General features: G+C 38.2%; 2 protein-coding genes across 12 annotated transcripts in view; both read left to right on the top strand.

The window, feature by feature from the left end:
- The window catches only part of grid2 (glutamate receptor, ionotropic, delta 2), a 519,954-nt gene extending 492,957 nt beyond the window's left edge, over window positions 1–26,997 (top strand). For 5 of the 11 annotated variants that reach the window (XM_048209687.1, XM_048209689.1, XM_048209690.1 and 2 more), the window contains 2 exons: window positions 1,378–1,618; window positions 10,421–12,801. In XM_048209687.1, coding sequence (XP_048065644.1) covers window positions 1,378–1,618; window positions 10,421–10,849 — 670 coding nt within the window. In that variant the 3' untranslated portion in view covers window positions 10,850–12,801. Of the gene's footprint in view, window positions 1–1,377; window positions 1,619–3,724; window positions 4,497–6,721; window positions 6,802–6,988; window positions 7,211–10,420; window positions 12,802–23,588; window positions 24,126–26,394 lie in introns of those variants that run through there. The other 6 variants (XR_007187436.1, XR_007187438.1, XR_007187437.1 and 3 more) reach the window with 6 other exon arrangements.
- Window positions 16,843–18,638, top strand: atoh1a (atonal bHLH transcription factor 1a). Its single transcript, XM_048209695.1, has one exon. It carries the CDS (start codon window positions 17,131–17,133, stop codon window positions 18,007–18,009), a length of 879 nt encoding a protein of 292 aa, XP_048065652.1. The 5' UTR covers window positions 16,843–17,130; the 3' UTR covers window positions 18,010–18,638.
- Window positions 26,998–27,911: the final 914 nt, after the last annotated feature.

Genomic DNA, 27,911 nt, shown 5'->3' with positions numbered 1-27,911 from the left:
AGTCCAGGACATCCCCTCATATTCTATTAAAAGCCCCAAGGGCACTGGAGTAGGCACCGCTAGGAGCGGCGGTTCAGGCTTGGAGGCAGGCTTCACTGGAAGCTTGGGCTACTCGGCGACAGGCTTTGCTGGAGGCTCTGGTGAGGCAGCGGCCACTCTCTTAGGCCGGCTGGGCCTCGTGGTGGACTTCTTCTTGGGCGGCTTGGGCTTAGGGTCGGCTAGGACCACCGGGGAATGCCCACTGGAGTGTTAGGTGGAGGAAATCGGCAGCTGGTGAACTGGCCAGGCCTCCTGTGTTTCTGAGGGAGCCGGACGAGGAAAATGTGATCTCTTTTCAACCTCTTCAATTTCGAACTCAGAACCATTTAAGAAGAGAATCAGATTAATAGACTCGACTAGGGAAAAGAGGCATTTGGGTTCAATATACCAGATCGTATCCTCGTCCAGACCCCTCAGAAAACAGGTGTTAAGAATCGCATCTGGCCAGCTCACCTTACAAGAAAGCTCAGCGAATTCCTCCACATACTTCTCCAGTGGGCGGCAGTCCTGTTTAGAAGTCCAAAGGCGGTCCTCCGCTGATAGCTTGCGTCGGCGGCTCTTTGGGGGAACAGGAACTAGGAAAATACCCATTCTTTCTTACGTAGAAGTCCAGTCGGTTATGGTCTGTTCTTCTGTTACGGTATTGGTTGTGGAAGAGATGAAGCGTCAACAAACTTCAACAAAACAGGGTATTTTATTAAACATGGAGAAAGGAACAACCAAACACATCAAACTAACAATAAGAACAGACAAGGGAGTGTAGGGAGTGAGTCCATTATAAAGGGTGTGCAGATGATGATGTCCAGGTGCAGATGATGAGTGATGGGGAGATGACGAGGAAGTGCGTGCAGGTGATAACACAAGGAGGATGATGGGAAATGGAGTCCATGAACGACGGGAGCTGTGAAAGTATTAAATTAATTAACCAAGATATATTTTGTGATTAAGATTTCAAGAACCTCAATGAGAACAATATTATAGAAGTTAGTGATTGAGGGATTTAGAATGTATAATAATTCAGAAATAAAACTGTTTTTATAAGTTCAAAGTTAATTAACTGTTAGGGAACTTGTTTTATTAGCAAGTCTAATTGTTTTTCCAAAGAGCCAAAAAATGTGTTTACCATCACACACAATATCAGAAATCCACGCCATTACACTTTCAGCCAAAATCCTCTTAAAATATCTTTTGGCCTAATACTGTGCTGTTATGGATTCTTCATGACCTTTACTCCAGGATAAATGCTGTAACATAGACATAGTTATCTGGAAGTAATCTGAAAAGTGCCTCCAAATAAAGAATCATCCATATGTGTGTCTGTTTTCTTGCTGTGTCCAGGATCTTAGAGCTTCAGCAGAATGGGGACATGGACATCCTGAAGCTGAAGTGGTGGCCGCGGGACAGTCCGTGTGACCTGTACTCTCCTGTGGGCACTCGGAAGAGTGGCAGCGCCTTGGACATCCATAGCTTTGCTGGGGTCTTTTTTGTACTAGCAGCCGGTGTGGTGCTCTCCTGTCTTATTGCTACGGTGGAGACCTGGTGGACACGAAGGAAAGGCTCCAGAGTGCCTTCGAAGGAGGTAAGAGTCTTAAGGGTGGATGTAAAAATGAGGTTGATCATAAACAGAATATATATCATAAACAGAAGAGTGTGGAACAAGTTTAAATACAATAACTATGGAGATTGTCCAACAATAGTTACAGTACTTCAAGTTCAGCAACATCACTCCTAAATTTCCCCCTAAAGGGATAGTTCACCCTAAAATGAAAATTAAAGGGTTAGTTTACCCAAAAATGAAAATTAAAGGGTTAGTTCACCCAAAAATGAAAATTCTGTCTCCGTGAAGCCTTCATAGGCAGCAATGACATTTCCTCTCTCAAGATCCATAAAGGTACTAAAAACATATTTAAATCGGTTCATGAGAGTACAGTGGTTCAAAATTAATATTACAAAGCGACGAGAATATTTATGGATCTTGAGAGAGGAAATGTCATTGCTCCCTATGAAGGCCTCACGGAGCCATCGGATTTCAACTAAAATATCTTAATTTGTGTTCCGAAGATGAACGAAGGTCTTACGGGTGTGAAACGGCATGAGAGTGAGTAATAAATGACAGAATTTTCATTTTTGGGTGAACTAACCCTTTAAATCTGGTTGATGGTGTTGTTCTTATGCAGTATGCCATTGTTTTTCGAACCACAAAATGAGAAATTTAAAAAAAAAGTTGCACTCACACTCGTCCAAATAATGGCAGTGAATAGCAACCAGCATCAAGCTTTAAAAAAAAGATGTCTTATGAAACATATGTGGTATATTCCAAGTGTTCTGGGGGTATATGACAGGGTTTGGTGAAAAACAAACCAAAATTAAATGTATTATTTAATGAAAATCTTGACCCTGAATCTTGACTCTATTAGCGCCACAGTTCACTCTGACTCACCTAGAAAAGGCACACAAGTTGTGAGAAATTAAGATTAATAAAAACGCATCATAAAATAAAACATCTAGAAATCCCAAAAAATATCTGTGTACTTTATTCACTGAATTGAACACTCTGATGACAGTCAGAATGACAGTTGACACATGTGAATGCGGCAAACACAGCAGATATATTCACTTGAGAGAAGAAAGTACATGGATTGTGTTTCCTGTTTTTATTAATCTTGATTTTTCACAACTTTTTCTGGGCAAGGTGTAGTGAACTGTGGCGGTGATAGTCTCACGAACACTCAGTAGAGCACAAAAGACCAACGGCCAAGGTCAGGATTTTCATGGATTTAAATTTCGGTTTGTTTTTCACCTTACCCTATCATATACCCGCAGAACACTTGGAATATGTGACACGTCAGGTATCACATGGGATCATTCTGTGATACTTTTGTGTCTTTTTCAAAAAGCTTGATGCTGGTCGCTGTTCACTGAAGTTATATGGATGAGCATGAGTTTAATAACACCATACTTCTAGACTTGTTTGGGACACTTCGCAAACAAACTCTTGTTTGTTCGATGCTTTCAACTGTAAGTAACACAAATCCTGTGGACTGATCTGCCATGGAACAAACCGTTAATTAGAATCTCTACCGGTTGTATGCCATCATACCACCCAGCCTTGGAAGGATATTAGTATAATTAACAAAAAAGGCAAAAGCTTAAAATGAGAAATAGTCAGCATTACAAGCAGTAGACGAAGCACTTTTTCTACAAATTAATTTTTCTGATAGCACACTTAAACAAACCTCTCCAAAAAGAACACAATGTTGTTCAATTGCCTGCCAAGCACATTAACGGTAATATAGCTTTGTTGAGAAAATATAAATAAATAAACAGGTGCTAGAAAACATATGTGCTGATAAAAGCTGCATATATCAAGATAATTACTTTAAGACAAGGTTCTAATTTTTCTTTAATATCCCATAGTTCATTTCGTGAAGATAGGTTTAGATTAATGTGTTTGCACATATTGATTTTTGTTGTTCTTATAACTGTTTGCTTATTGTTTTTGGAATCCAGTTAACATTAATTAACAAATGAGCCCATTGCTTGCATTTCACATGACAACACTTCAATGTAACACAGACATAGCAGCGACAGCACATTCATATGGCTGTGAATGAACCTTTGTGATGTTGCTCTTGATGCATTTCTTTGATTTGATGAGTTTATAGCTCCTTGTTATCTTCTGCAGCTGTCATATTGTGGGTGTTTCCTTTCCTGATATTACATCCCCATCTCCCGCATTACTCCAATTGAGTCCCATCACCCACCCCCCAACATACACACCTGACCTCTCCTCACACCCCTCCGGTCTGAGTCATCAGACTCTCCACAGGCCAAAAAAAACACAGCATTTCATCTCCAGCGTTCCACCTGAAAAACAAACTAGTGCTTTTGATCAGCGGTCAGGGGCTTGTTCTTGTCTTCCGTCCTCCCGCCATGAAGCGGCTTTTATCTGTCAGGGGCAGCAGCAGGCCGCTCATGACCCCACAGAGAGAGCGGCTCTCCTTCATCCCCGCTCCTCTGAAGGCCATCATCCACTCCACTGCTCACCATAATGTTCAGACATTTATATGTAGAAAATTAGTGTAGTGCATCTGGTCCTTGTAGAAATGGCAGATGAGCTTTTTTTCAACCTGTAAGTTTTTTTTATTACAGCATGCCACAAATAGCAGATTTAAGTCATAAAAAGTTGAATGGCTCCTTTTTACTCCAAATTTAACACTGAATTAAAACTTTATCGGGAACTGTGACGTTACATGGTTTGAATTGAATTGTAGTATGTGAGGGATTTAAAGCAAAGACAAACCTTCTACTAAAGAAATCATCTGTCTTGGCATTTAAAAAAAAAACAAATTCGAACATGGAAAAAAATTGATTTATTTAAGGGGTTTCCCCTTAGTGTTTTTCCTCTTATTAAATAATAAACAGATTTTGGGGTCGTAAGATTTTTTTAAATATTTTTGAAAGAAACCTCTTATGCTCACCAATGCTGCATGTTTGATCACAAAATACAGTAAAAACAGTGAAATATTTTTAGAATTTAAAATAACTGTTTTCTATTTGAATGTATTTCAAAATGTAATTTATTCCTATAATGCCAAAGCTGAATTTTCCAAAGCAGTCTTCAGTGCCACATGATCCTTCAGAAATATTTAATATATGCTGATTTGGTGCTCAAGAAACTTGTATTATTATTATTATTATTATCAATGTTAAAAACAGTTGTTCTGCTTATTGTTTTTGTGGAAACATAATACATTCAGGATTCTTTGATGAATAGAAAGGAACTAAGGATTTTTTTATACCAATTTCATGCATCTTGAAGCTGAATAAAAGTATTACTTTCTTTCAAAAAAATCTTATTGACCTCAAACTTTGAATGGTGCTATATATTATATAGTATTCTTTTTGTGTGATGCTGCACAATACATTGCGCTGTCACAAATATGTATTGTCATAGGACAAAAAATCTATTGCCGATAAATTCACCTACCATTGGCCAGAAAGTTAACACTGGACCTTCTACTGTATATAAGCATGCTAAGTCAATAATTCTAGCTAATGTAGTGGTGTAGTTGAAGATATAACACTGAGCACAGAGATGATTCTCTCTAAGGATTTTTCAAGTAGGGTGGAGCGCTTTGGCAGTCACACTTGAACCCCACTCCTTTCTGCCCCAGTAGTTGGATCATGCTGAGTTGGACTCATTCCTTGAAGCACTCTTCCAGACGGTTCCATCAGAGTAGAAGCTTGGCAGAGCTTTACACAAATATTCACACAGACATGCTGATAAGCACACATTTTAACACACACGGTTCGGTGAGCGAGACGTGTTAATGCCAAAAGCGACCAAGACAAGACTAACGCTAAAAGTTAGCACATATCACACTCATGTCACAGATGTTTTTGGTTCTATGAAGCTCTTTAGTTTGTAGCAGAGTTTCTTTACTGCAAAATTACTGTATTTTTGACTTGTTTTCCAGTAAAATTAAAATTATTTTTCATACCCTTTAGCAAATTGTTTTAAGCATAAATTTAATTAAATCTAGAGAGATGTTTAACAAAAAGTAAGTAAAATAAACTTTCATTGATTAAATTAATAAATAAATTATAATCTATTTATTTTATTTTAAATAAAAATGCATATATTGTTTTAAGGATATTTGAATCATTTTTGAACAAGGCAAAAATACTGAATAAGATAATGATTTTTGCAGTATTTGTTGTCATTTTGGCACATCCTAAGAACCATTCTTCCATCTTTCAGCATGATGCAACTTTCTGTTTGGTGTGTCCCAGTGTCTTGGTACATCGTTAATTCTTCCTGACTGCTTCCTCTTTTCTTTGTGATATTTCTTGACACCTGGCTAACACTGAGTTCATTGCACACCAGAACAATAGAATGACTTTGTGCTTGTGTATGTGTCTGACACACACACACTCACACACACACACACACATGCATACACACACCAACACACACGTTGCATATGCTATGGTGTTAGTTTGTCCCTGTCTCCTCTCTCTGTTTCTCTGTGATCTCGCCGTCACGGCTCCTTCTGTGGTGTCGCAATTGGTCTGAAATGATTCGATATGACAAGTCGTCAAAACGAGTTCAAGCTCGTAGTGATGAATTACGGTTTGCTACCCAAGTCAAATGTTTTTATAGCGCACCACCTGCCAATCCAGAGCGGACGAGCAGGCGTTCCAGAGAACTGGAGGTTTTGCTGTGTGAATAAGCCATTTCACATGCCAGGCTTTGTGTCCTAATCATTCCTGAAAAAGCAAATGATGAAAAGTTCTTCACCTCAGATGTCTGCTGTGTCATTGATATTGTGGCTGTCTGGAGTCCTGCGGTGCCTCTGCATTTGCAGACCACAGTACGAGGTCTGCATTCAAATAACCGACTGTTTTTTAGTCTTAGAAGAAAGAAAAATGGGGAAAAAAAGTATTTTGCTATCATTTAATCCTATTATATTCACAGTGACTGTAGTAGTAGTGGGTATTTGAAAGTCAGACCTCATGTGGCCGCATAATTAACAGAGACCGCCGAACGCCAAACAGCACTCTGTGTCAGTCATTACTCTGAAAATGTTTGATTATTTTTCAGAAAAGACCAAAAAAATCATGTTATTCTGCTGTCAAAGCCTGAAACAACTTTTATTTTGTTGATTTTGTTTTATAGATAAGTACTCTGTGTTGAGGGGTTAAAGCGGGCGTGGGAGAGAAATGCAAAATGCCATTTTTACCATCTCACACTTCCAGGTATCTGGCTCCTTGGACATAAAAAAAGAAAAAAAACGACGTCTGTGTGCTGACTGTTTGTTTGTTGTCTTTTTCTACTCATTCCCCCACCTCTCTGAAAACAACCTCTTCCTCATCCTCTCATCTGCCTGCTTCATCTGTACGGTCATACCTCTGTCCTTTCACGCGCGCTCGCACACGCACACAGACACAAGCAGACGGACCGTCTGTGAGGCAAGACGAGCCGTGTCATGAGCCGCAGACTGACATCATGCTCACGCTCAGGCCTTCCTCCAATCACCTGTCACCTGCATGCTGCGCCACACCGCTCGACTCTAAGCTGAGGCACACGTTCGCCATCCCATCGCGAACTGTCTTCTGCCAGCACTGAGCTACACTCTTTCCACACTTCTCCAAGCCTCGAGCCCATGTAGGTTATGAAATGCGCAAAGATAAGTTTTGTACGGACTTAAGCAATCGCATATTTGCTGCTGAGAGAGAATCCACTTGGATGCTACAAGAAAGGTCATTACCATTTATTTCCTGAAACCTTGAGATTTATGTTTTTGCTCAGAAATGCAATAATATAGGGCTTATGTTCAAGCCCACAGAGATCAATTCATTAGTGCCAAACTACGTAGAGACTAGACTAAATTGGCTAAATTAATACAAAAATGGTTGCAGTGCAAACATGACAGGAAGTTTTTTGAGCTCTGTAGCTTGATAGGGGAGCAGCCCAGCAAGCTGGCATTTGCAAAATATGTGCAATATTTAGATTGGTGCTACACACTGAGACTAAGTGCCTAATTCAGTATTTATTCCCAATACAAATATTGCAACACATAAATTGTTGTTTAAAGCAGTGGTTCTCAGTCAGGGACAGAAAAATGTCTTAATAAATTTTATATATATATATATATATATATATATATATATATATATATATATATATATATATATATATATACAGTAGTCAACATTTGAAGTGGATCAAAATAGTTAATCAAAGTTGTTCTAAGAGCTAAGTTGTCCTAAAAAGAAGGTTTTAGGACAACTTTGATGAAAGGTTTTGATCCATATATATATATATATATATACATAATAAAAATTAGTTTTTTCATTGCATCAGTAATAGCAAACATTTGTTTTTTAAACAGTGCCTCTCAATCAGGCGGCCACTAGGGGGCCTCAGCAAACTTCCAATAGCATATTATATAAAACATAATAATATAATATTGCGTGTGTTTTAAACTCTTAATTAATAGTTAAATCTTCATAATTAAAAAATAATAATTAAAAATAATAATACAAACTTATATTTTATTTTTTTTATTTCATAAAATAGATATTTATAAATGTAAAAAAGATTAAAAAAAGATTTTGTCAAAGTTTATGCATTAATTGTTTGCTGTGGACCATATATATTGATGCATTAACTACAACAAAATCTTCATCATTAACAATTAATGTATTGACAGACCTAGTTTCTATTAATAAAAAGTTTTAAAACAATCACATTTGTTATTTTAAAGGAGGTACAAAAGAAATATCCTGTGTGGATATTTCAAATTTTCACAAGTGTGTTTACCTACATTGTAAAAGATTGACTTCAATCAGATTATAGCAAAATTTTTCTTTTTTAAAATGTACTGTAACACTTAAGTCTGATGGAATCATATAGTCAGGCTTTTGTGAAGTCAGACCAGCAGACCTAGATAATGTGATTGTAGCATGGCTTCGTCAAGCATATTTACATTTTTTAGATAACAATTGGCCTTTGCGTTGTGCACATGCTCCGGAAGACAAAGATGACATGCATGTGTATTTAATCCTTCAGATTGAGATTCGACTACACATTGTGTCACGTATACTTGGACAGATGCTGACTGTAGCTGCTGTAGCTCCATTATAACTGTTAAGAACCACTGGTTTAAAGATTTCACGCTAGTGTTACATCAATAACTGCGCACTCAGAAAAAACAAATGTGAGCAAAACTTGTACCTATAGTGGTACAACAGCTTGTCACTTGACAAGTACCCTTAAAGTATCTTATTTACTCATTAACAAGTTAGTAGTGGTAATGTAATTCCATTTCAAAACGTTTTTCACAGGATGAATTTTGAGTGTTTAAGCTTTCGACTGATACCTAATTTATGATGATTACTAAAATATGTGAAAATAAGCAATAAAAAACAGGACACTGACCGACTATAGGTATATTACCACTACACTGTACAAAATTATTTTCCTGATTTGTTATGACAGCAATTGTTTGTTGATAATTTATGTGGTTCAGATAACATACTATTTTGAGCTTCTGTTGATTAAACTAATCTCCTTCATTGTATTAACTCAAATTTTAATTTCACTGAGCTCAAAATTTTAAGGAACCCACATTACTTACTTTTTTAAGTTAATCCAACAATAGTTTTTTACAGTGTAGGTACTAAACTGCACCTTTAGGGGTTGATAAGATACTGCAGTGACAAGCTGTTGTATCCCTAAAGATACCATTTTTGCACATTTTCTCTGACAGTGCATACATCATAAGTTAAAATGCCTAGGTTTAGACTCAATTTGTGAAATGTCACCATGCCCCAAAAAGAAAAGTGTAAGTGGCATTTATTATCTTCAAAACATACCAAAATATATTGAGAAGCACAAGCTCCCTGTTTCGTTCAACAAACCAGCCTTCCCACAATCCCTCTTCTCCTCACTCTTGCACCCCTATTATACCGCCTTCCTCCACTGTGGTGGTAGGACAGGTACCTACAAACTAGCCCCATGACCTCCCGTCCCCCTCAGCCCGACCAGGTGTCCCCACCGCCCCTCTTTACTCAGGGCCACGCTGCCTGCCGCTGGTGGCTGGAATCAACAAAGTGCTTTATGCTGGTCCAAACCAGAGGCCATTTTCTCTCTGAGCTCCCTGCAACCACAGTGTCAGCCCACGTCACCTTGTGAGTTCGTTTTTTTTGTTTGTTTTAAGCAATCCACATACTTTATAGTAGGTAGTTAAACATATCATATACTAGATAAGCTACAGTTTTGTCACAATCGTGGTTTCAGATGGCTTGAAAGTGGAAAGGTTTTGTAGACTGTATCTGCATATCCAGAGATCCATGTGTCACGCGACATTAATGTTGTTGATAGTCCAAGGACAGTACTAGTTAAGAGTGTGTTTTCATTACCGTAGCTCAGTATGTTTCCCTTTTTGTACCTCCCCCCTCTTTCTCTGTCTTGCTAACAATGCAAACACTAAAACCTCACTGGGCCTGCTAATTCTCCATCAATACCCGCCCTCAACCTTCTTCCAAATTTTCCTTTTCTTTCCCTCCATTCCCAACTGCACCCAAACACTTCCTTCCCATCTCATTTGCTCACCAACTCCTTCCTTTTGTTTGCCTGCGTTTCCTGTTCCTCCTTCACCGGCCATCCTTTTCCCTGTTAACCACCTCGCGCTGTCCCGCTTCACTAAACCATCCCGCTCTGTATCTGCTCTTATGATTACACACCCCTTCTCTTCACTTTACACCTCTTTTCTCTTCTGATCCTGTAACAACCTTCGCTCCTCCTCCTGTTCTTCTCTCCTTCCTTATTTCCCCCACTCCACTTTCCTCCTCCCGTTCTCCCCTCCTTTAGGACGATAAGGAGATCGACCTGGAGCACCTTCATCACCGGGTTAACAGCTTGTGCACGGACGATGAGAGCCCCCACAAACAGTTCTCCACCTCCTCCATCGACCTGACGCCCCTGGACATGGACTCCCTCCCAGCCGCCCGGCAGGCCCTGGAGCAGATCAGCGATTTCCGCAACACTCACATCACCACCACCACCTTCATCCCCGAGCAGATCCAGACTCTCAGCCGCAGCCTGTCGGCCAAAGCGGCAGCCGGCTTCGCCTTTGGGGCCGTGCAGGACCACCGGACTGGGGGGCCCTTCCGGCAGCGGGCCCCCAACGGCGGCTTCTTTCGCAGCCCCGTCAAGACAATGTCCAGCATCCCGTATCAGCCCACCCCGGCCCCAAGCTTTAGCTACGGCAACGACCCGGACAGGGGCACCTCCATATAGACCGAAGGAGTTCCCAGGCCTGCGAGTTTGAAAACAAAAAAGAGATATATGTAAATACAAATGTTCCTTTTTGGTTGTCGTTTTCTCTTGACTTTTGCTCTTCGCGACGGAGCTTGCTTGTCCCGACCGAACTCGTCGACAGGACGAGGATGGAATAAAATGATCATTATTGTCATTGTGGTTTGTCGGGAGATTTTCTCTGTGAACTAAATGAATTTGCCTTTTGTTTGCCACATTCGATTTTGTGGGGAGAGAAAGAAAAAAAAAGACTATCAAATGTTGCAATGATGGTATGTTTACCTTTTTTGTTTTGGTTTTTTCTTTGTTTTGGAACGAAAAAGACTCTGCCAAGTGTTTCCCAGATCTGCAATAACTCAGTTTAGAAGAATCTTGTCAACCCATCAACTGAACTGTGCTTCATCTCAGCGCTCTGTTAACGTTCAGTGCTCCCTCTAGCTGAAGCGTTCGACAAGGCGCTGCTAAACTGAGAGAAAATAACCTGCTCTTCTCGGAAGCCTCACAGCGAGTGACTGCGTTTCTAAGGACCTCTCATCCTCTCTGCCTTCTCCCTGAAGTTGAGATCTACTTTGAGTCTTTAAACAGACACTCTGTGGAAAAGACTCGATTGAACTTTAAATAAAAAAATAATAAACATTATTATACTGTAGGGGAGGGATGAAACAAATGCTACTAAATGTCTCTTACTGACTTTAAGTATAACAAATCTTAAATGCGTGGAATGTGTCTGGTCAGAGAGTTTTAACAACAAAATAAATGTTCAGAGCTGTCTGTAGTTTTAGTTTTCTCTTTTTTTAATGATTAGTTTTGAGATTGCTTCAGTGCCATCATCTGTCATTGATTTGCATCATTAAAGCATCAAGAGTTTGTATTCACTTCTGTAGCCGTACTCCAGGATTGGACAAAAACATTCTGTAGAATAGCTTCATTGTATATGCCACAATCTCGCGGCTGCGCGTCATAGATTTTGGAAATCTAAAAAGAGCGAGAGAGTTTTTAAAACCAATTCTTAACACGAGCCTTTGGAGACGGGGCTTTTTTTACTTTTCAAGTGTCAGTCCTCAACCTATTACTATGCCATTTGAAGACGCTGATACAGTGGCGACTTTTGAGAGGTTATTTGAAATATATTTCTATTTCATTTCGTAAATGTTAAGGGGTAATATTTATCTAACTTTTTTTTTAAATGCTAATTGTTTAAACAAGGCCATTGAGGTGTGGTAAGAGTTTTAAAAAAAATACACATTTTGAGGACAAAAAACAAACCAATCCTTTTCACTAACATAAACTGTATTAATATTTACTAATGATAGTTGTTTAGAATGAGCTTTCAGTTCGTTATCCTCTGACTAATTCGCAAATGTTGTGTGTAGGAAACAGCAACAGTGTTTTGACGCAAGCATTCTAGATGTACTTTTCTTAAGATATGATTAATGAAAGACTATAGAAGCAATTTTATTTAGTATCAGTTTAAAGATTTTTATTTAGAGTAAATGAAGAGACATTAAAGTGTATATTTTACATGCAGATAATTTTTTTGTTGGATTTAAAGAAGATATAGAGTATAATATCTGAGACTGTAAAGCTCAGTTAGCCACTATCACATTACAAGGAGTTCTCCGCGGTTTCTCTGACGGTAAGACATTCTCATTCGACTTCATTTCATTTTGATTTCCGAATCTGTCAAAAAGGAGGCAAGGTTTTTTTTTCCGTAAAAGAAGCATGCAAAACCTGCTATGCCTGTAACATTTTTAATTTCATACATAGAATTGTACAGGATTACATCATTTTCAACTGAGTATAATGTACAGTATTTAATATAGGCCTATTTTGTTGTATGTGTTGCATATTATTCAAATGGAACAAACTGAGGCCTCTGTTACAAGTGGCAAAGCTTTCTGTGTATAATTTGTCTAATAAACATGTTTTCTACAGTGGTATTTGTTGTGTTGTCTGTATCATCGAAAATGTCAGACAGATTTTAATAATGTCTCAAAATGCTTGTCGAGTGAATTGTAACGCTGTTCTACTTTATCCCTTCCACTTCAGGATGAGCTCATCAACATGAAGTGAAGAGCTTTGAACACAATGAAGGTTGTGGTCAAAGGTTAGCCACATTTGGCTTTTGAATTTGTGAAGCAGATTCATGCACTACAGGTCAAAGTGAAAGGCACCACACCAGTCATGCTCTAGTGCATGGAGAGTTTGTCGCCACAAGTCTGACCCTGAACCTGCATGTTCCTGATTTAATAGGCCAAGTTCTTGTATTTGAGTCTGTTATTTATTTGTATGTAAGCATTGGTCTCAGTACTACACTTTTTTTCATCTTATAGTGATAAAAATGTTACACTTACAGCACATAGTGAAGGCTGACATGCCGTTGAGATATGTAGCTCATGTACAAAGAGTGATGTGCAATTCTATTTTCCATCGCAGACATTTTCTGCTGCATGTACACTCTTAAAAATAAAGATTCTTTATTGGTTCAGTGAAGAATCTTTAAAATCCATGGAATCAAAAGGTTTTTTAGATTGTTAAAATGTTCTTCACACAAAGAAAAATGTTTTTTAAAGGTTCTTTGAGGAACCAGAAATTATTCTTCTATGGCGTCACTGTTAAAACACCCTTTGACACTGTAAAAAGTAAGATCTACTCTATAAAAGATAACAGATTACAAGCTATATAATTAATTAAATTCAACATATAAGAATTGAGTTAGAATTAACCAAATTAATCAACCATTTAAAATGTGTAAAATTAGCAAACACCGTTACAAAAACCACAAACTAACATAAAAAGCAAAGAGTCAAACCGCCCAACTAAATGAAACACAGATCACCATAATGATGATCAAACATTTTCAATAAAATGTTTTTCTCTTTCCTTCAGTGATTCTGCTTGTTATCATCAGGTGTCTTCAATGTTGGCAGTAAAAAATAGAGTTCTTAAAGGTCCCGTTTTTCATGGTTTTTTGAAGCTTTGATTGTGTTTATAGTGTGCAATATAACATGTGTTCATGTTTCGTGTGTAAAAAAAAAACTGTATTTTTCACATAATTTACTTATCTGTATACCGCTGTTTCCACTGTCATAAAATCGGGCTGATGACTTCCTTGTTCTATGAAGTCCCTCCTTCAGAAATGCGTAATGAGTTCTGATTGTGCCAGCGGTTCCTGTGTTGTGATTCGACAGCAGTTTAGCGAACCTTGCCCGGAAAGGTCACGCCTCTTACCATAACGTGGAGATGCACGCGCTCAGTGTTATTGTAAACATGTCTTTAATTTTACCCTATCAATTTGAGCCGGAATCAGACCCGGTGATTGGACTGCGGGATGAAAATAACAGCGTTTCGACGACATGGCGACAAACACACTCTACAAACGCAACTCTTGTGTATTCCTGTGGGCGGAGGTTAGTCAAAAAACTGTTTTAGTGACGTCATTAAGAAGGAAGTAGAGGGATGTAGTCCAAACTGGCCGTTCAATGTAGGCGACTTCTGTTAAATAAAATATCTCGCTTGGCATTGAACTTTGAGCTTTAAAATTTTACAGATTTTATTTATACTCTAACAACAACATTACACCTAAAGTTTGAAACATGGGATCACGAAGAACGGGACCTTTAATTCATCTTTGACGTCTGTCTGTTATTCGGATATTTTTGATTAATTCAAACTCAATTCTATTTGTTGAATTTAATTGATAATATTGCTTGTAATCTGTTGCCAAAAATGTATGGAGTAGATGTATGCTATGTATTACTTATTTTTAAGAGTGTAGACCTGAAAAAAGTATAATTTGTGGTAAATCAAATTAGAAAATTACATTAGACTTTCATTAAATTCAAGATGTCCAATGTTTTATTGTATGACGAACTGTAGTGAAATGGCTGTTTGTATTTTAATAATTGAGGTGAAATCCAGCTTCAAATTCATTCTCAAAAATGACCACTACGGTAAGTGCATTGTATGCCCACTAGATGTCGCCTTTGAGGCCTTTTCAGTAGATTTTATTTCCCAAAGTTATAAAGAGATGCATACTATGTGCACCTGTTCTGATATTTGGAAAATCAGAAGTCTTATTTGTTTCAGGCTTCACTATGGAAAACACATCAAATGAAACGCTTGTGTCTCACTTTGAAATGTGGAATCAGTGGGTTTAATTATCCTATGAACAATGAAAGTCCCTTAAAGTCTGAATTTAATCCAAATTATTACATTTTTTTCTATGTAACATTATTTGTTACATATATTTACATTTACATTTATTCATTTGGCAGACGCTTTTATCCAAAGCGACTTACGAGTGAGGATAATATATATAGGAAATAATTATTTTATTTGTCACATGTTTTAAACAATTACTTGAAATTAATTTTAGAATAATAATTATTGTTATTATTATTTGTGTTGGAACCCATGATGTCTTTTATCGACTTTTATCAAGCACGCGATATCTCTGGGTTTCCCGGGAGACAGGAATGAAGAAAACAGCACGCAGACTCGATCGCGGTGGAAGCCCCCATCGAGACACATTTTGTGCCCTTTTTCCAAAGAGTTCTTCAGGCGTGTCGAATGGAACATTGAGTCGCTATTGTCCCAGGGACACTTTAATAATCGACGGCAGCAATCCCAACCTGTTGTTTGCTTTAGGACCTATTCCAAGACACACAAGCCGCCTGGATGAGGCTCCAGTTGGGGTGAGCTCAGGCGCCAGTCCGCAAGCCTCTGCACTCTATGAATTCATGAATAAATGTAAAAAGATAAATGTGAAGTTTTTAATGCCAGAAAACAGGAATTAAGGTCCTGTGCATCACTGCGTCACATACTTGTTTCGGTGACTAACCAGGGAACGCAGCTGTAGCCTATGTCACAAAGTTTAACAATGCAGTTTTCTGCACATTGTCCAACTGCATGGTTTCACTCCTATTAATGGCCTTTCTTACTTTCACGATATTTATAGACATAATTCCATTATTTACTATTTTATTATTGGCTTTTGTAGCCTACTTTAAGTTTTTTATTTAAAGTGTAATTAACAATCGTAGAAAATTGCATCATTATTAGCCTATTGTTATTATTATTATTATCTTACTGCCCCTTTTGCATTTGCTCTCTTTCTGAAGCTCGTGACAGTAAGGGACTGTCGCGCCTCCAGATCAAGTTTCGGATCTTTGGGAAGCTCTTTTGCTAAAAGGGCGTTCCTTAAATCGGATCAAAAGGTTTTGAACTTGTTCAAAAAGGAAACGAAACTCTATCTGATATAACACTCATTGTTTGAATGTGTTTAACTGTGCACCAATAGAAGAACGAATAATTGAAATTTATTTAATGTTTATGTTGCACGACTCTGATTTTTTTCGATTGGCTAGAGAAGTAGCCTAATATATTTATTTATGAATTTATATAATTATAGGTACGATTATAAGCACAAATAGCCTAAATTATAGTCTATACTATTCCGTAACTGATAAATAAACAACTAAATTAGTACAACCATTTGTAAATAAGTTTCTCTAATAGGCCTAACTATTAAATTTCGTTTGCAAAATACAAAATGATGCGTGTTTCTTTCATTTCATGATGAAGACAGCAATTGCCTATATCAAGGAAATGTAGCTCATCGTTTTTCTTCTTCAACTTCTTAAATGAAAGCTACAGAAGGTTACATTTAAGAAAACGGGCCTGAATTCAGTGATGCATGTTCACGAGCATTTAATGAGCAAAGGTAGTTTCAAAGCACGGTGTCCAGATATTTTTCATAACCCCTTTCTCTTCATTTCAGACTGTCAAGACAACTTTTTTTCTTGTTTTTTGTTTTTAGTATATAGGCCTGCTATCTAATTTCCTAAACATAGCGTGTGAGGAGGCTCGCCACATAACTTTATTCAGTCCCTAAGTTTCTGAGTACGTCCTGTGGGACGACCCATTGTGATAATAATTCTGTAGTTAAACAGGCTTGAAGCGCGACATTATAAAAAAAAAAAAGTTTGTGCATAATAACCTCTCTCGGGTTTACTACGACTTCTCATTGGTCGCCTACACGCGCCTGCCCCGCGTGCTCTTATTGGTCAAAGCGCCACGCGACCAGCTTGAGAAGGGGGGCTCCCCGGCGCGTGCCGTTTTTAAAACCGACGAGTCGCCCTGAGACACCAGTAAAGAAATCCTCTACACCACAGGTGTAAGAAGAGAAATCCTCCACAGCAAAAATCCCTTTCCCATATCCATAGCCACCCACTTTCCTCCTAATAGCACAAAACAACAAAATGGATGGAATGAGCACGGATACAAGGGAGGTGGTTGAACTCGACGTCCAGCATCCGAGCTTAGGGCGGGGGGAGCAGCGCGAGTACCCACCAGCTTTGGCACTCATGGCCAGCAGTGACCCACGCGCCTGGCTGGCTCCCGTGCAGGCTGGCACCTGCGCGGCACACGCCGAATACCTGCTGCACTCGCCCGGCTCGAGCGCGGAAGGCGTGTCCTCTGCTTCCAACTTCAGGAAGAGCAGCAAGAGTCCTGTCAAAGTACGCGAGCTCTGCCGGCTTAAAGGAGCTGTGGGGGCAGATGAGGGCAGACAGCGGGCCCCATCCAGCAAAGCGACCAACGTCGTGCAGAAACAGAGGCGCATGGCTGCCAATGCCCGGGAAAGGCGAAGGATGCACGGATTGAACCATGCGTTTGACGAGCTGCGCAGTGTCATCCCAGCCTTCGACGACGACAAGAAGCTCTCCAAATACGAAACCCTACAGATGGCCCAGATCTACATCAACGCCCTGTCCGACTTGCTTCAGGGCCCCGGTGCTAAAGCCGACCCGCCAAACTGCGACTTGCTGCCTGCCAAGGTGTTCGAGGAGGACCGCTCTTCCAGAGGATCGCCGAGCGTCTGTCGGAGAGGCACGGGCGCGGGTTACCCGTACCAGTACGATGATGGAACATTCGCCTCTTTCATGGAGCAAGAGCTTCAGTCGCCCTCTGGAACGAGCAAGTCCGGTTCGGAGGCCAGCAAGGACTCGCCTCGGTCGAACCGGAGCGACGGAGAGTTCTCCCCTCACTCGCACTTCAGTGACTCGGACGAAACGCACTTGGAGTTGCAGAGCGAAGACGAGCTCTCGGAACTGAAACTTCCCAAGCACCGCGCTTTTTAGAAAACACACTACTGGACTGTCCATCAATCGTGTCAATCGTGTATTTGGGCTTTGTAATGGGTTGCTTTATTTATCCATTTGTTGTATGATCTTTTGACAATGATGTTGTTGTGTCTGACGCCAATAGATTTAGTTGCCTTCTCGTGACATTGACCAGACCCCTACGCCATGTGAACTGCCGCGTGCAGCAGTGCCATGGGCTCGAATGTCATGCATAAAACTGTCTTCCGTGAAAGTTTTGACACTGTTTATTCACACATGATTGTCCTGGATACGATTGATTTTAAACCCTGTAAGAATTTGCGACTTCTAAAGTTTACGTGCACTTTAAAAAACGGGCCATAGGCTTGAGAAACACTCTTTTGTCATGGAACAAGAAATTTTGTGTTTATGTAGAAGTAATGCCAATTTGATGAATATATTTAATATAGCCATTAGATTTTGTACATCCGTTCATTTTTAATATTTGATTTCAACGCAAAGTTGTGTTCTGCTTCTGTAGCTGAAGTAAGCTATTTATTTTCGTTTGCCTTGTCAATTTTTGCGTTATGGAATTTTGCTACTCGTATGTTTTGTTTTATTGTAGAAATAAAAAGGGAAAATTAACACGATTATGCCTCATGTCTCTTTGTGTTATGTCTGTGTTATATCACAGTTTTTCATTTCGTTATGTCTCATTACATTTCTAGATCTTATCGTTTAAGTCATGTCAATTCCATACATATTGCAAGAAAAGGGCACAGCTTCATCTAATGTTATTTAATGATTAATGTTAATTAAGTTTAGATCTCAACGAGCACTGAGGTTTGGAACACTTTATTGGAAGTGATGTGTGACATAATCTGACTTTTAATCATTACAACTATCAAAACATATGGTGAACTTTTAATAGGAATACACACTTAAATATAAACCTTTATTTTGGCAAGTTCAGTGGTTATTTGCATGCTTTCCAGCTTCAGGAAAGAACCCTCTTCTTATCAAGAAACACTTATTTGTTATTTGTTTCTTTAGAGAAAGTTTGTCAGAATGTTTATCAGATCAGTGTATTGGTTTCTAGGTTATTTTAAGCGAAACAACATGATTTTCTATAGAGAATAAAGCTATTTATGGAACTTAAGGTTCTATGGCATCAGGCTGTGAAACCCTTATGGTTATAATTGGAACCTTTGATTTTAAGCGTGATTTACACGAAATCATTAGAACTGAACACTAGAACACACTCAATATACATACAATTACAAAACAAACTTCAACTGATATGCCATTAACTCATAATGTCAGTTCATCTTTTCATTCTTTAACTGGTTCATTCTGAAGTTAGTTTCAAAGATGTTTTTGATTTTTTTTTTTTCTATCGGAATTTTACTCAAAATATTTGTCAATGTCCTTTTTACGTTAATTCTATCGTCTGTGTTTCAGTCAGTTTACAGCCAACCCGAACTCATGAGAAAGGGCGATTTCGTATGAATTCGTATGCTTTATTTGATCAACCTTTAGATTAGGGTCCAATTCTCACCATTGACTAACTTTAACTAGAACTTTTGCCGCAATAAACTCCTAATTACTGCTTATTAATCATCTTGGTCCCACTTTATATTAAGTGGCCTTAACTACTATGTACTTACATTTAAATTAATAATTTGATACAATGCACTTATTGTGTACATACATATTTTTACATTGTACTTATATTTTAAAAACACCTACATGTAATTACATCTGTAATTACATTTATAATTACACTGTTGACCCATCCCTCACACCTTACCCCTACCCCTAAACCTACCCATACCACCAAACCTGTCCCTAACCTTACCCGTATCCCACCTCAATAGCAGCAAAAGTGCTTTGCAATTCAATATGAACCCAATAAGTACATTGTACTTATTTTTTGATGTAAGTACATAGTAGTTAAGGCCACTTAATATAAAGTGGGACCATAATCTTATAAGGTACACTCTAAAAAATGCTGGGTTAAAAACAACCCAAGTTGGGTTGAAATTGGACAAGCCCAGAAATGGGGTTGTTTTTAACCCAGCGAATGGGTTAAATGTTTGCCCAACCTGCTGGGTAGTTTTATTTAACTCAACTATTGTTTAAAGATGACTGTATTGCTCGCTTAAAATGAACCCAAAGTATGTTATAGCCTAAATTAACATTTATTAATATGTTTAATTAATGAGCATTTATTAATAAGTTTATTAAATTGCTTATTAATAAATGTTCACCCTTTGACTATTATTGTTGCCTCTAGTAATGTGTCTGATTTTTAATTTCCAACCTATTTTGGGTTCATTTTAAGCAGCCATATAGTTGGGTTAAATAGAACTGCCCAGCACGTTGAGCAAACATTTAACCCAATCGCTGGGTTTGTCCATTTTCAACCCAACTTGGGTTGTTTTTTAACCCAGCATTTTTTAGAGTGTAGTTGTTTAGGTATTGAGTATTAAGAGATGTCATGCAGAATAAGGCATTAATATGTGCTTTATAAGTAATATCCTAATATGCATGCTAATAAGCAACTAGTTAATAGTGAGAACTAAACTCCCTATAGACTAAAGTGTTACCAATTAATTCGTACGAAATGTAAGCATGAACAACCTGATCTTTTGTGCTGTCACTCTAAAACAGCCAAAAATGTAAAATTCTATTCTTACATCAAAGTTCATCTTTTCATTTAGTCAGAGTTTGAAAGCACTTCTCTAAAGACGTTTAGCACAAACGTTAAGGTTTTCTTAATGCGGTGCACATGTATACTGGTATGTTGCCAATTGCCCCCGTGCCAACTGTCAGCTTCTCTACCCCCGAGCCATGACAAACATCATGAATTATTTGATTTTGCCTATGAAAGGGTTTTAATAGTCTTCTTATCTGAGTAACCTCATGTTTATTGAAGAATGTGTTTTAACTGTAATTGAAGCGTTTATTATTTTTTACAAAATTGCTGGCCGACCCGTGGCAAGTGGTGTTGGGTGTCCTCCTGGAAGCACGCGCTGTCAGCTGGTGAGCGCAATGAGCGGAGTCCCATAGGACCTGACTCGAGAGACTATACACTCGCTCAGTGAGTCTGCCACACACGCGCTCACACGCCCGCCAGCACGCACCAAAGTACACATGCTGACGCAGGCTACACACACAAACACGCTAACTCGTATAATTATCTTAAACTAAAAGGGAACTGATACAAATAGCCTTCTTTTGTTGTTGTTGCTGTTTTTAAAAAAAAAAAATGCTACAGACCTCTAAAATAGGCAACATATTAAAAAAAAACATCTTTGCGCATTATTCATGAACAACTTTTTTTCAGATAAAAAAGTTTTCATATATAATAATAATAAAGCTTTGTCATTTTAAAACCTCGTTTACCCTAAGTGAATTAGGCTATTATTACAAAAGCTCATTTTGATCCGCTCATTTTAAGAGTTGGCTGCATTATATTTGTTTATTCTTTCAACAGTGTTGCACTCACGAGTCACGCACGGTAAGCCTATAGAAGCTACTGACAGAGTTCCTTTTGGGAATAGAAGGGATAAGTAATTTTCCAAAACTTTTTTGTCCGTTCCCTTGAAAGACTTCACTGGAATTGCTCAGGAATTATTAATGAAAGTGGGCGCTGTGTACCTGCTTTTTTGTGTCCCCACCCCTGCGTTTAACCAATCACTTGAGTCGTGTGTCTGCGATCCCTATCCAGATTAACATCGAGAATAATAGGGAATATCATGCACACGCTCAGAACGCTAAATTATTCACAACCTTATCCATAATACCTTCTAGTGAACCGCGAGACCATCTGTGCCGTCCTGTTACATGCATCCCTCAAACGACAAACGCGCTCAAATTTCGCGACCACGCGCCTAACTGACGCTTACCAAACTAAGTGAAAAGTTGCATTTAAGGCGCATTTGATATTATTATTAAGCATGAAATGGCTGTAGTGTTTCCATATAGTCTATATGTTTGTATTCCTCGTCTTACACAACGTCGTACGGTAGCTTATTATAAGGCGGAGACTGTCTGTTTATTTCCCAAAATATAGGCTAATTTAGATCGTTACAGGACCTGTCAGGTTCAGTCGTGCTGAACTAATGTCAAAGCTTTCACCCGATATGTCAAGTTTGTCTCCTCAACACACACACACACGCACACACACAAACAAAAACCTTGGAAAAGGCCAAAATGTTCGTCATTTTCTCGATACGCTTAAAATGTATTAAACATTTCTGCTGTTAAAGGGCTCTGCAGGTATATTGTTAGTTTTATGAAGTTGTGCTCCTTTAAGAAACTTGTACGCCCTCAGAGTCGAACTGACAGGTGCACTGTGCACTTGCATGCAACATTCAATATGTGACCGCTATGCCGCAGACAATTAGAGCTGATTTAAACGAGCCTGGAAAAATGAGGAAGAGAGCCCTCTCACTCTAATCTACTTTTTATATCTCCAATATATAGACTATTGTTATAGTTATTAAATTGGGCACAAAAAGTTATAGCCTACCTTTATACCAGGTCTCTTTCGTGAAGGCAATTTTATAACACTTTTTAGATTTTTTCCCACTGACTTCAAAACGATCAAAAATCCACTTAATTTTTGTATCTGACAAACTATGCAGTGTTCTCATTATATAGGAATGTTTCAAGTGTTTTCCTGTGACGTAGGAAAACCCATCCATGACTGAATCACATTAAAATCAATACAAATATTTTACTTCGTTACTCTGTTTTTTTAATAGCCTACGCTTATTAATAAAAGATTGTGAAATAAGTTAAGTGTTTGTCTTTTTACTGATTCGAATTAGCCTACATCAGCAATCAGCCCTATGGTGGTTTAAAAGAGAAAGATAATTATTATGCAAAAAGAGAAAGATGATTTATGGTGCCTATAGTCTAAAACTTTTGCATGTTTTAATTCAGAAATAATAAATAAAAAGGAGAAATCTTTTATGCTACAGAGACGAAATGGGGAACTGTTTTTTTTTTTTTTTACATTATCGAACTCCCATCTTTACATATGTCGTGCCATGATTGGATACTTATATACTGTGTAACTGTCATTTGACCGTCGCGTGCCCTTATATCACCAACGTCTCTTTTCGTTTTACTCATGGAGTATTCCTGACAACAGCTGGGAGACTGCCTGAGTTGAGGTTTCACATCTCATTAAATATTGAGGTAGAGCGTTGAAGGAAAAACATAAACAAATACCCCCTCCATTTCTTACGCAATGCGCGGGCTCATAGAATCTGGGAGGCTCGTGCGCAAAGGTGCTGTTGTGTTGCTTTTCATCTTCATAATAACCTACAAAACCAACATATGGAAATTCTAAGACAGTTATGGAAACTATGGCAACATAATGTTTCTTATTTGGTATGTTTAATTTGTTATGTAAACAGAAAAGGCTGGATCTTTTCCAGCTTCACTAAGCTCTAAGCTCAGCATAGACATTGGACTGTTTTTATTTGACAATGACAAAAAAAATGTAGGAAGAACATAATGAAGTGGCTTTTTCAGCTTGCACTCTAATACTGTGAATTCAAATGTGTGAGGTCCTGGTGAATTGTTTGCTTTTACTCTCCTAGTTCCTCAACCGTTCTTCAAAATGATGGACAGGTTATGAAGAACCTCCACCATGAAGATCATCCTCCACTTCATTCAGGGCTCAACGTAGTTACGTATTTCCGAACATCAGGCATGCACACTGAACAAGTAAAGTGTTAAAAAAGTGAGTACAACAATGTAAACTGCCAGCAGGAGCACATGCTCATTCCTATGCTTGGTTGAAAAGTGTGGTTCCTAAAGTTCATTGGAGATAAGAGGAGTAGGAGGAGCCAAGGAAAGGGCTCGGACTCTCTGGGGACATTGGAACAAAAGCTAAAACTGGGCCGTACTCTCCATCTGCTTCGAGACTGTAGCAACAACCATAGAGCAAGACAGAAAAAGAGAGAAGAGGGCATGTGGGGGTGAGGTGTACAAGGCATTCAAAAGAGAGGAAAAAAGACAACTTTTGATGCAAGTGCAGAAAATGAATGAGAAATAGAGAAAAGATTCACTGTAACATGTCATAGTGCTATTTACACAAGCATTGATCTGACAGACTCGTGCCAGGTAACTGTTAGCATTTGGATGTAAGCTTATGGAGACAACTCTATAAAATATTAATGTCAAGTGATGTATTGGAGGCCTTTGTTGACAGATACACATACACCTGTGCATGTACCACAACTACATGGTTAAAAAAGCTTTGTGGTCTTTTTAAAAAAGATTGTTATCTAAGCAAGGGGAGAAAATAATAGAAAACGTCACATGAGCCGCTGAATAAGAGGTATGAATAATGCATAGGCTTCCTGTGAACACTAGTCTGCAGTCTCTGATGATGTGTATCAATGTAACCTAGATAGCCAGGATTTTTCTTGGAATCATTGATAATGTTATTCATAATGCTCTTAACTTGCAAAAGTGCTAAAAAAGATGTTCACACATGTTGGAAAAAGTTTTTGGGAACATTGGAAGTATCTGTTGAACATATGCAACAGATATTGATGCACTCAACTGAATATTCCAGGTTAACCCTGGCTTAAAGTTAAGGTTAGGCACTTATGTGAAGCTTATAATTGGATAAAAGCACCCAATTCTTCTGTTAAATTTGTTAAATTATTTGAGCATTATAGTTGTTCTTTTCATGGTCATTTTAAAGGATTAGTTCACTTTGAAATGAAAATTACCCCAAAATATTTACTCACCCTCAAGCCATCCTATATGTATTTGTATCCTATATGCCTTCTGTATTCAACTTAAGAAAAACTGACGTGACGTCAGTTACACTTTTTTCATAATTTGCATAGGGAAGGCGTAGGACGTGGCGTAAGTGTTTTGAACTGCGAGAGGTGTTACTTTCTTTGTAAGTTGAATACAAAAGGTGGTCTGGCAAAAGCTATATATTTTACTTTATAACTACACAAACGCATCGCTTCGCTTCAGAAGGCCTTTATTAACCCCATCGGAGCTGTGTGGAGTACGTTTATGATGGATGGATGCACTTTCTTCAGCTTCATACTCGCTGATCCCATTCACTGCCATTCTAAACTGTGAATGTCTCATTATATTTATTAATATAACTCTGATTGTGTTCATCAGAAAGAAGAAAGTCATATAACCTAGGATGGCTTGAAGGTGTGTAAATCTTGGGGTAATTTCAAAAGTGAACTAATAATTTAAGGTTTTAGGTGTTACATTATCATTGCAACAAAGTTGTGAAATTGGATATAATTTTGCATAGCAGCGTTTTTGCACTAAAATTATGTAAACACACTTATTGTTTATGTTTTGTATTGAAACAGTGTGTAAAACAGTGTTTAAAGGGTTAGTTCACCCAAAAATGAAAATTATGTCATTAATTACTCACCCTCATGCCGTTCCACACCTGTAAGACCTTCGTTAATCTTTGGAACACAAATTAAGATATTTTTGTTGAAATCCGATGACTCAGTGAGGCCTCCATAGCCAGCAATGACACTTCCTCTCTCAAGATCCATAAAGGTACTAAAAACATATTTAAATTTCATTTTCATTTTTTAAAGTTCATGTGAGTACAGTGGTTCAATATTAATATTATAAAGCGACGAGAATATTTTTGGTGCCCCAAAAAACAAAATAACGACTTTAGTGATGGCCGATTTCAAAACACTGCTTCAGGAAGCTTCTGAGCACAATGAATCAGCATATTGAATCATGATTCGGATCACGTGTCAAACCCCCAAACTGCTGAAATCCCGTGACTTTGGCGCTCCGAACACGTGATTTGACACGCTGATTCATTTGTGCTCCAAAGCTTCCCGAAGCAGTGTTTTGAAATCGGCCATCACTATATAAGTCGTTATTTTGTTTTGTTTTTTTGGTGCACCAAAAATATTCTTGTCGCTTTATAATATTAATATTGAACCACTGTACTCACATGAACTGATTTAAATATGTTTTTAGTACCTTTATGGATCTTGAGAGAGGAAATGTCATTGCTCCCTATGCAGGTCTCACAGAGTCATCGGATTTCAACAATTTGTGTTCCGAAGATTAACGAAGGTCTTACGGGTGTGGAACGGCATGAGGGTGAGTAATAAATGACAGAATTTTCATTTTTGGGTGAACTAACCCTTTAAGGACTGGGCCCATTCACTCATTTTGTAATTGGCTTACTGTAACCCAGTTTTTGCATGAAAATAATTTTTGTGGTGATCAACATTGCACAAGTTTGATCTTAACTTGGAATATTCATTTTTGAAACATATCTAATTCTATATCATTTTTATTACAAATAATCTGCAGAAAAAAAACTGGATGGATTAGTCATTTGTCAGCTAACCTTGTCCACCTCATCTCAATGTCTTTCAGCATGTTGTAAAAAGAAACTGAAAGGGCAGTGGTGATTCTTCACATCTTTGTTTCTCCTGTGGCTGCCCTTTTGTGTCTGCAAAATGTTCAAAGTGGACGTACCTACACCAACATGAGGCTTCTTGGGTAACCGTCCCATTCAAAGGAACACAATGGTGAGGCCAATTATATTGACGTTCAATGCCCTTTGAGCATCAGTTACATTCATTGTGAGGATATGGATGTGTGTGCATATGTATAGGAAACACCTAAACTGTAGGGGTATTTATTCTTTCTGTCGACTTCCTCATGGGTTGAGTTACATCCAGCGTGCCGTTCCCCTTCGGATGAACGAGAGGTTGCGATAGTGAATGGTTGAGGTCAAAAAATTGCCTCTCGTAATGCTGGAGGCCTTTTTCCAGTCACACCTCAGAACATGAGGGGCAATTCTTTCTTTAAAAGTAGTGGTGAATGCTTTGACTTATATAGATTACAAGGGGAGACACGGATAATGATTGGATTTGTGGTGTAAACCACATCTAAGACCCTCCTGTGTGGGTTTTTCTCTGGATGCAGAATTGATATGCAGTCATGAACTTCATGATCATAGGAAGCCTATAAAATTATTATTATACACCCATAAGCCAAATGCTCATATAAATAAATTTTTGAAGTTGTAAACAAAGGTTATTGGAGCATGTTTTGCATTTCAGTCTTTCTGCTTCAAAATGTCATGTTTATTTCAATGTGTTACTTGCAGTTTCTTTGTAATTATTACTAATAATTATATGCTGATGTTTATAGTTTGATCGTTCTCTGTTGTCCACCATGCTCTGAAGGTTCAAATTATTGTGATTTTTATCAGAAATTATATTTTATTTATTCAGCATCAAAGACTATATTTTCATGCAAGAACAAAAAAAAAAAAAACATATTTAAAAGGAGATAAGGGATAGACAAACGGGATAAATAATTTATATATAGAAAGTATAAGAAATTAAAGGATTAGTTCACTTTAAAATGAAAATGACCACAAGCTTTACTCATCCTCCAGCCATCCTAGGTGTGTATGACTTTCTTCTTTCTGATGAACACAATCAGAGTTATATTAATAAATATCCTGAGTCGTCCAAGCTTTGGCAGTGATAATGGCAGTGAACGAGACCAACAAGTATGAAGCTCGAGAAAGTGCATCCGTCCATTATAAACATACTTCGCACGGCTCCGGGGGGTTAATAAAGGCCTTCTGAAGCAAAAATGTCCATATTTAACAAGTTATAAAGTAAATTATATAGCTTTCACCAGACCACCTTCCGTATTCAACTTATGAAGAAAGTGTAACGCTCAAAATGCTTACGTTACGTCCTATGCCTTTTGTATACAACTTACGAAAAAAGCGTAACTGACGCGACTGAAGGGAGAAGCTAGATATTTTACTTTATAACTTGTTAAATATGGATATTTTTTCTTACACAAACGCATCGCTTTGCTTCAGAAGGCCTTTATTAACCCCCCGGAGCCGTGTGGAGTACGTTTAC

Source organism: Megalobrama amblycephala, linkage group LG12 (assembly GCF_018812025.1).
Source record: "Megalobrama amblycephala isolate DHTTF-2021 linkage group LG12, ASM1881202v1, whole genome shotgun sequence".
NCBI classification, from domain to species: Eukaryota; Metazoa; Chordata; class Actinopteri; order Cypriniformes; family Xenocyprididae; genus Megalobrama; species Megalobrama amblycephala.
Note: the sequence above shows the minus strand (reverse complement) of the source record. Positions and strands in the feature narration are given on the sequence as shown.

Coding starts and splice junctions, on each gene's coding strand:
- atoh1a (XM_048209695.1), top strand. CDS start 17,131: ATGGATGGAATGAGCACGGATACAAGGGAGGTGGTTGAACTCGACGTC.